The sequence below is a fragment of the Sinocyclocheilus anshuiensis genome, unplaced genomic scaffold (assembly GCF_001515605.1).
Source record: "Sinocyclocheilus anshuiensis isolate Anshui unplaced genomic scaffold, SAMN03320099.WGS_v1.1 scaffold338, whole genome shotgun sequence".
NCBI classification, from domain to species: domain Eukaryota; kingdom Metazoa; phylum Chordata; class Actinopteri; order Cypriniformes; family Cyprinidae; genus Sinocyclocheilus; species Sinocyclocheilus anshuiensis.
In genome coordinates this window covers 515,622-525,641 of record NW_015542339.1, presented here as the reverse complement: position 1 = coordinate 525,641, position 10,020 = coordinate 515,622, and the positions used below count along the sequence as shown (strand labels likewise).

At 39.1% G+C, this 10,020-nt stretch overlaps 1 protein-coding gene across 3 annotated transcripts in view; it reads right to left on the bottom strand.

Annotated features, from left to right (window-relative positions):
* mxi1 (max interactor 1, dimerization protein) overlaps window positions 1–7,605 on the bottom strand; it is a 27,779-nt gene extending 20,174 nt beyond the window's left edge. Inside the window, exons 1-3 of one of the 3 annotated variants that reach the window (XM_016489666.1) lie at window positions 7,296–7,605; window positions 4,863–4,964; window positions 471–504 (exon numbers count right to left, since the gene is read on the bottom strand). In XM_016489666.1, the coding sequence (XP_016345152.1) occupies window positions 471–504; window positions 4,863–4,964; window positions 7,296–7,515 (356 nt within the window). In that variant the 5' untranslated portion in view covers window positions 7,516–7,605. Of the gene's footprint in view, window positions 1–470; window positions 505–4,861; window positions 4,965–5,113; window positions 5,546–7,295 lie in introns of those variants that run through there. The other 2 variants (XM_016489667.1, XM_016489668.1) reach the window with 2 other exon arrangements.
* Between the last annotated feature and the right edge of the window lie 2,415 nt (window positions 7,606–10,020).

Here is a 10,020-nt window from a genome sequence, read left to right as displayed (position 1 = left end):
TTAAAAGAATATGTGGACATCAAAACGTGTAAACTCAGAGTGAGGGTTTGAGCTTTTATTTTGAAACCGTGATGTATTCTCCTGTGTTTACGTAGATTTATAAATGATTTAACTTACAAATCTGATTAAATGGCGCACATTGCGTTCCCAGATGAACGTTATAACTTGGGAAACAGTCTAATAATGTGTTTTATGGATTCTCGTCCGTGAAATGCGCCACTTCCGGTATTTTGCCGGTTAGTTGACGCAAGCAAAATGAAGTCTAGGATTAAAAAAAAAACGAATAGTCGAATAAAATCGACGAATCACGACAGCCCTACCTATTTGTAATCATGACAATTAGCGCACGTTCAAGTTGTGGTGCTCATGAGGTTGAGGCAAGTTTAAGTGATATTGGCTTGTGATATTTCCTATCATTGCCAGTGTTCTCAGTATTAAGGTAAAAAAAAAAACTTAAAAATCGTACTTACCGATTTTTCTCCAGCTCATTGTGTGTGGACCTATAAAACAAAACAGAAGCAATGAATGAGCAAACATCAACTTGTGAGTCTGTGAGGTTTTTATCATAACCCCCATCATAAGCATAAGCTCATTTCTTGAGCACTTATCTCCAGATTTAAACGTCACCTCTCATCGTGAGATCAGAGAACATGTATGAGGAAAAAAGCCTGGCCGCTCATAAAGAACAAGATTATGCATCATTAAAGGTTCTACTAATCAGTAAAGGATTTACTAATTAATCTTTATTGGGGGGTTGAACCAGCCACAACCAATCCAGTGGCTCCAGACGGAATTATAAAGGCTCCTCTAAATGACCCACATGTCACTGCAACTCTTTGTTTGCAGCGTAAAGACAGAGAAATGACGTGTGCAGAGCAGAGAAAGCGAGCACAACGACCAGTCTATATACGAGCACGTGAGAGAGCTCTCCTCTTCGTACAATGAGTGAGTGCCAGTGGACGCTCTCTCTCTCTCGCCCTCTCTGAGAGCACGAGTCAGTGTTATGTTAATAATGTAAAGTGAATCAGCCGTCCCCCTAAGAGGCTCTTTGTGTGGCAACATGCTGAAAGCTTTTCCAAAGCTCTAAATGGCCGGCTGAACCGTTGCACGGCAATGCCGTTGTAGGGGCAGCAAGACGTGGATGCAGCGAGGGCCTACTTCTCCATGGGTCATGTGACCACTTTCCCTTCCCGACTATTAATACCAAGATCGTGTTTTCAGGCATCCTGTAGCTGACCTTATGGTATTGCCGCTTCTGCACGGGAGGATGCTTGCAAGCTCAAGGGGGAGGAGGAATAGAGCGAGGGAGGAAAAGACATAAAAAAAATGAACAGTATGCATGTTTTCACAGCTCTTATTTTTGTGTGATAGGATGTGTAGTGTCAAGAGACATACACTCTAGGAAAAGACCGTAAAAATGGCACACAGTGTTGATTTTCACAGGTTTTTTTACCTGTTGTTTTGAAATACATTACAATACACACAATTAAATACAATTTTGCATTGTGTTGTATTTAGGGTTCAAGTGTCCGTAAACTTAATGTCCTGGTAGGAAATTACCTGTACATTTTCGTTTTCTATGGATGTTTTTCTTAGTGTAACACTGGCGTATTCTGTATTTATTATTTGCAGTAGAAGTGCTAAAAATGCTAAAAAATGTGGGTTGCCAAAGGCATACAAAACAAACAAAAATGAGGATGCCCCACATAGTTTTTAAACATGTGGAAAAGTATTTTTTCCTCAAAATCTTTCCACCATCTTCATTTCAACCGAAGCAGCATGAATGACCTCTTCTCGGGAGACACACACAGGCATGCCAGATGATCAGATAGTGTTTTCTTTACATTTCTTCCATCAGTGCTCGCTCTGTGTACAGTAACACAGACCTGAGATCAGTCATCAAGATGTCTGTTACTTAGAAACGCAGTGAAACAAAACAGACGGAACTGACACAACACTAAACATACTCACACGCACATTGCGTCTAAGAGAAGAGGAAAAAATAACTCTTGTGACCTAAATGGCATTCTGGTCAGTGCAAAACCTGTAGCTAGATGGCATTTTGATAAACTCAAACTCTGTACCTAGACAGCATTTTTTGTAAATTCGAAACCTATTGATAGATGCCATTTTTGGTGAACTCAAAACCTGTAGCTAGACGGCATTTTTGGTCAACTCGAAATAGGGCTGCATGATATATCGTTTCAGCATCGATATCGCGATGTGCGCATCCGCGATAGTCACATCGCAGGATGTGCAATGTTTAGTATAGGCTACTGATCGTTATATTTATACTGATTGTTTTCTTTGCTCACACACAGACACGGTGTCTACACCGGACGCGACAGCTGTACAGAGATAGCCATTTTAAACTACGCGAAAGCGCAAGCTCCCGAGTGCTTTGGAAAGAAGGAGAAAGCGGCGCGGCTGGCGTTTTCTACGCGTTTTTAGGCGCGACATGTGAACGACCCCAAAGTCTGTCTACACTGGACGTGACAAAGCGACCGTTGCCAATCATTTTAACTTTGTGTCAGTACGTCATAAATAGAACGCGGCATCAGTTTACTGTCTGGGATTTGTCGTGCCGCGCAGCATCCAGTGTAGACTGACAGCATCACTGATTATAATGGGTTCATTGTATTTTGTCGTGTCGCACCACGCCGCTCGTGTCCGGTGTAGACACGGTGAGAGCCACGCAGATGCACGTGAACACTGAATTCTGTTCACTTCTGCGTCTATTTGTGCCTGAAATACTGTGCTCTGCAAGTATCCTTGTAAACGCAGTTGCTTATGGCCTATAGGTGAAGGTAAACAAGTGAGAAAGAAAATGGATGTGTAACAGTATATTGGTTTACAGCAGTTTAATGTTCCTGAGGCTTTCTGTGTTATGAATGTTAATCAAACAACATAACACAAAGAAAAATCCCTTTTGTAGCTTTTACACAGATTTATTAGATTTATACAGTGAAAACTATGCAGTGTTATTTTACATTTGATTATTCAATTTCTGTACCTGAATACGGTTAGACTTACCTGAAAAATATAAAGCATTGCTTATTTCATTTGTATCTTTGTTCTGTTATATTTATCTTGTAATTTGCTTATTTCCTATGCTGATTTACTCGCCTACAAAATCTAAAAAGTTTTTTTTTTTCTAAATAAACTATTCAAGTCATGTGGTGATTTTTGTTTTCATATCGCAGAAAAATAAAATATCGCAATGTGAGTTTTTTCCAATATCGTGCAGCCCTAACTCGAATCCTGTAGCTAAATGACATTTTTAGAAACTCAAATTCTGTAGCTAGATGGCATTTCTTGTCAACTCGAAACCTGTAGCTAAACAGCATTACGGTCAGCTCGAAACCCATAGACAGATGGCATTTTTGGTCAACTCAAAACCTGTAACTAGATGGCATTTTTGGTCAACTCAAAACCTGTAACTAGATGGCATTTTTGGTCAACTCAAAATCTGTAACTAGATGGCATTTTTGGTCAACTCAAAATCTGTAGCTGGACAACTTTTTTTTTTTTTTTGGGCAACACAAAACTTGTTAAATTGCCTACAGTGAAAGAAATTCTGGGCATCTCGAAACCTAGTGAACTACTTACACAGACGACATTTTAGGCATCAAAAAAAAGTGACCAACCTAGATGGCATGTTAAACATGAATAAACCAACGCTGACGAAAATTAACCATGGCTTTACTTTTATTAAAGTAAACATGCAGTAAACCATGGCTTTTGGCAGATTGATTGCGTTTGTATAACCACAGTTTTACTACAAATACCATGGTTAAACTATGGTTACCATGGTTTAACTATAATAACCATGTTTTTGGTTTTATTTTGTTAATTTTCGCACTGTCTACCCAGTTGCCAATTCTGGGCATCACAAAACCTAGTGAGCTGCCTACCTGGATGATATTATTGGCCATCTCAAACGCTAGTAAGCTGTCTACCAACATAACATTTATTGGCATCATAGCCGCGCACCGTTTTCGTGATTTAGCAAAGCGCCTTTTAATAAGATGGATTAAAACGCCTGTTATTGCATTTTCGATTAGTTTCTTTTATCAAATCGACATTTAGCAGAAAAAGACCGGTGACAATTTTCCAAAACATGTTTTAGAAGGAGAATAACGTGGAAAATAAATTTAATAAAGACGCCTCAGGCTGTTCACCTTGGCAGCCTGAAAACAAGAGTTGCTGTAAATAAGAGCAGTGCGTTCAAGGGTCCGGGGCAAATTTAAAGTAGGCTACTCTTCTCGTGAAAACCAATAGTTCAACCTGATTTGTTTTTTTCCCCCCACTGACTCTATAGCGGACATTACCGCAGACGCGTCAAAATACACCAAAGATATCGACACTGCAGACTTTCGGTTCAAACAAAACGAAACCAAATGGCGCTCAAAGGCGAAAACAGGACGTGAGGTTTTGCACGGTCCCTAACCTCAACGCTGCAGCAGTCCCGTTTGACAATCAGCTGATGAGAGCTCCCCTCCCCCAAAACAAATCAAGCAACAACAAAAAATAATAATACACCACCTTTTAGAAGCAGAAATGTCTATTTAATTTTAAAAAAATTATATATATATATGCTATTTATTCTTTGCTATATTTATAAAAGGCATTTAAAAGTTGATATTGTTTTATTTAACATATCGAAAACAAGCCATAAACTAAAAGGCGAGTAGAAAATTATCTAGAAATTACAGCAGCAAAGATTCAAGCCAGTATTATCAGCAGTGACTGGTCGTGGCAGATGTCATAGCAGTGTGATCTATGCACACGACTCTCTCTGGCTCTTCTCCAGCAGTTTCCCCCCCTCTCGTGGAAGTGGAGAGCCAGATCATGTGCTTACCTGTTGTGGTTGTTGCTGCACTTTTTATTTCGGTGTTTCCTTTGTCTCTGGCAGCTGGAGTGCTGAACAGACGGAAAGGTCGAGGCATATCCGTGTTCACTCTCTGAAAAAGACACCGCAGAAACGTGTCACATCTAACCAGACACGGGCCAAGTCCCCTTAAATACCTCGTGCACTTCAAAACACAGTCAATTCACAGGTTGGCCTCTGTGACAGGACAGTTTGCATGTTATAAATATCAATACCATGTACCTCTTTCTCTCCTTTCTATATAATCGGCTGCTTCCAGTAACATCTGGATATTCAGCACAGCAGTCATCGTTTGAATAAATCTAGATGCGTGTCGTTTTCTTCTGATATCGGATCACGATGACAAGCTGTCGCGCCGCGAAACGTAGCATTGAATATCCTCCGACGATTCACCTGTTTTTGTGTTTGTGTTTCTATTTGCTGAACCGTCGAGACTCGAGGTATTTCCTTACACTGTTACCAAGCTAGTTACAGGAAATCAAACACAAATAAAAAAACCCGACGCCTGAATATCAAAGTAGTAAAAGTGCTTTAGGAAAACAGTCGAATACAAAGTGTATAAAATGAATAGAAACAGGTACAAAAGAGTCCCCGAGAGCCCAGCCTGCGAAGTCCCTGGTGCTTGCGCTGTTTTCTCCGCCTCTAGTTTGTTTACCTACTGTTTTAACAGCTGAGAGGATAGAGACCTCCGCGCGGGGCATTATGGGAAATGTAGTCCTTCGCGGCCCTTTAACTCGGAACAGGACACGTTGATTTATTATGATGCTATTAATTATTAAAAGAATAACCTTTCTTGAATGGTTAAATCTATCTTTAGTGTTAGTTTATGAGCGAGTATTTAATATTAAATACATTTATACACAAATTAGACAAAGTCTACCTTAAGAATATCTAGAAATTTAAAGCCAATGAGATTAAAACATACTAAGAAAAATATAAATATTCATTAATATACAGCTTACTGTTGTATTCGTTATTTTTTATTAATATTATTAATAGCAACCGCTGTACAGGGAGATGCTGTAACTGAAACCTGGGTTTCCTACATAGTTGTGCACTCCGAGCTAATACCAATTGCATCTCAAATCTATATTTCAGTCATTAAATTCTTTAGCATTTAATTTTAGAAGCAGCCATGTAACAATCCATGCAATCTGCGTTACATTTAATGATTAAAAATGCCGTTTTTGCCATTTTTCACGTTTTGATACTGCGCACTTCAACTCCCACAATCCTTCACTTCCAGTGCCGTTTAAGCCAGACCCAGCAACATGTGACAGCACAGCACCGCAGCGCCGTGATTGGTCAGAGGCCTAGTAAGCGTCCGCCAACGCAATGCGCTCTAGCCAATCAGAGCAGCGCAACGTGCGCCATGTGGAAGTCATGTGAACACACCCCCTAGGAAACAGGAAGGCGAATTGGAGAACTCTTTTGAAGTAGAAATATGCAGTCTGCATATACAATTTCAGATTTACCCGGTGTGACTCGGGCTTGCTTTAAATCGCAATGAATAATAATGAAATAAATCGAATAAGAGCGAACGGTGAAAATGTGATCAAAATCTATTGTTTCTAAAGTGCTTCATATTAATCTCTCTTTATAATAGTTGCATAACAGACGCAATCAGCCTTAAACATTATCATGGATAAAAAGCATAGGCGCCAAATATATTTTCCTACAATTGCCTATCTAGACAAAGCACAATGTAATGCTCAAACAAAAACAACTTCATGTGATCAAATGCCTTTATTTATACGATAAACGTTTAATCAGCATACATACACTCTTATACTAGGTGCGTAATGGAGAGTTAAAGGTGCACATTACAGTCTACCACAGTAAGAGGTGACGTCAGCGTGTGTATTGTGCCTTTATTATTTATTTATATACTTGTTTATGTTCCTCGAGAGAAAGAGATGGCAAACTGCCTGGCATGTCTCTCTGCCGAACAATGCCAGACTCTGAACTGCCCCGTATGACAGTGCATGCCAGCTTGGGACAGCCAGCCTGCGATTTGGGACATTAAGTGCGCTGCAGAGGGAATTATTCACCTGTTTTTGTGTCTCTGACACATGCAATAAAATACAGATATGTGAGATTTGGCGTTATACGTCTATGTGCAATTGCAAATAGCCCTGAAACAAGTAAAGTGTATGCATTATGTGTGTTATAAAAATGCTAAAATATAAAAAGGTCTCCTTTTACATTTTGGAAACTTGGTCCTTTAAAAGCATTGTGTCTGTGCATCGCATATCGGGGCACACTGCACATGTTCCTCGTCTACTTGGCTGATTGTTCGTTGAACTCAGTCCTTTGTTGTCTGAGTCTATTGACAATGAAACAGTTTGTCTGCATTACGCAAATGAGTCGAAATCCCTCATAAGTGCACTATAATTTCACTTACTTCCATCCTTCCTCTCGGCGCTCTCAATATAACGCGCAGCCTCCAATAAAACTTGCACATTTTTCAGGAAAGTGTTTATCATGGAAGAGTCTCTGGAGTTGAAGACGTCATTGAAAGGACAAGTAGACATCTCAAAATCTTGCTGATCCAAAGATGTTTCGGACTCCAGAAACAAGTCTTCAGCCTTCACCTCTGTTCTTTGCCTCTCAGTCCTCACCATTTTGCTACCGTGCAGTGAATATGGTTGGAATTGAAAGTGTGTGAGAGTTATTGTGCTGTGCTGCGCTCTCTGGATCTACTGAATAAATGAGGGGAATGTAATGGATGAGGAGATGAAACACTCCGGCGTTGCCGGGTCCTAGCGCCCGCCGCGCGCTCGCCTGTCACGTCTGCAACGTGCCCCCGAGCTATGACGTCATCAGCCTGCGCCCGTGCCTTGTAAACACGACTTGTCATGTAACATAAAAATGAACACTGGGAGAAACGTACACAGTTATTTTTCTCTTACGCTAATAAACCGTAAACCACATAACCAAGGTACCAAAGGTTGATCTACATACTTTCGGAGTACTAGCTTACATCGTAAAAGTAAGTAAAACGTACGCTCACACCCTTACGAAAATTAACCATGGTTTAACTACAAATAAAACCAAAAAAGCATGGTTACTATAGTTAAATATAGTAGGCCTATGCGATTTTGGGTTCCGCCATAGTACCAGACATTCAAAGCCTTGCTAAGCTACAAAATTAACGCAACAACACTATGAGTTACAAATTCAAATTAGTCCGTCCTCTTCCCTTACTAAGCACATTTTAGGGCTTTTTATAGTTAATCAATTTTATTAGGCTTTATAAAGCTCAAACATACAGATATGTCACGTTTTGGTTTGATCAGCATTGTAACTTTTTGTCACACAGGAGCGGTCATTACACTTTTTGTTCCATTGAATTCCATTCATATGCTTGCAAACACTGGGGACTGGAAACGGGAGCTCATGCGAAAATGTTTCGCTGCTTCAGGTTTGGTGAACTCTGACCTGCGAATTGATACATCATAGTGTGACCTCTTAGCATGGTAATTATCATTAAAGGGACAGTTCAACCAAAAATTTTAATTTTGTAATTTATTCACCCTCATGTTGTTTCAAGACTGTTCTTTCTTCTGTTGAACACAAAAGAAGATATTTTGAAGAATGAAGTCAATGGCTACCAGCAACTGACTGGGTACCGACATTCTTCAAAATATCTTCTTTTGTGTTGAACAGAAGAAAGAAACCCATACAGGTTTGAAACAACGTGAGGGTGAGTAAATGATGTGAACGATCCCTTTAATGATAATAATCACGCTAAAATTATTTTAAAAAATATATAATTTTCATTATAATAAAATGTTTCGCTTTTTTGTTATAATTCATCAAAATAAAATAAATGTTAGTTGAAATAAAATATAAAAATAACTTATTTTATTTCAGCTAGTTGCCAAGGCAACATTTTTCATTTTCATTAGTTTGAGTTGAATTACTAAAATAAATACAAATTAAATAAAGTAAGATTAATACATAAAAAGTTTAAAAAAGACTATATAGGCATTTTTTTTAAACTAATAAAATTGACAAAAGCACACAACAAAATGACTAAAATATTGATTAAAATGAAAGTGACAGAAAATAGAAAAACAAAATCTAATTCTGCATATTAACAGCAATTATAATCAATTATCCTAAATTAACACTATCTAGCTGAATTCAAAGAGCACAAACTTCAAACCACAGGCTTGTAACGTTTCAGGAAACTGTAGATTGTGTTTTTACATTTGGATTCATTATTATTCATCGTATCTTGAAATTATGATTTGAATACAGAGCGTGATGTCATCAATTTTTTTTGAGTGCTCAAATTCTAGTGTGACCGCAGCTTTTATATTTGAATACCCTCTCTTATGAGTATTCATTCACACTGCCTAGTCTCTCTTTTATAGTTTATGAGTGATTCTGGCAACACGAAACCTTGAAAGGTCCAAATCCCAACACATGCTCACACCTCCAGTTGTGGCTGACAGCAGCGCTGAAACATCATTATCAAGAGTGGAATACGTTTCAAAGACTCCATTCGGTGCTCAGGGAGGGCGGAGAGGCTGGAGTTCACTGTCCGTTCCCTGCAGTCTTTGACTTTTTTAGCATGGCAGCTTTTTACCAGCGCCAGCACAAGGGGATGGCAGAGCTCAGCTCTCCCCAGCACTTCAAAGCCGGTGCACAGGGCTTCAGCCGTTTGATGTGAAGTTCACAGGAAACTTGAAAGTGGAGAGCACAAAAAAGCCAGCGAGCTGTACGTCTAAAAAGAGAGAAATTGGTAACGTGGCCTTCAACCTTGATGAGTGCTAGTCACACACCTGACGATGATGCAAGGCATTGTGGGAGATGAGCGGAGCTGAAAAGGCTTGTATAGTTGAGCTAGTACATCAGTGAGATTATTGCGTCCTTGATGTTGTCAGTAGAAGCAGCGAGTAGTGCCTTAGTCTGTGTGGAAAAAAATGTTGTTTTTGAAAATATGACAAGTTTTTCATTTTTATTTCAGTTTTAACGTTTCGTTATTTTAATACATTCAACTAAATGAAATTGAGAAATGCTGCCTTGCAAATAAATGGGGAAAAAAAATCTGTAAATACTTTTTTTTATGGTTTTAATTTTAGTTAGCTATCATAACCCAAAGACGTCATAGACATCTA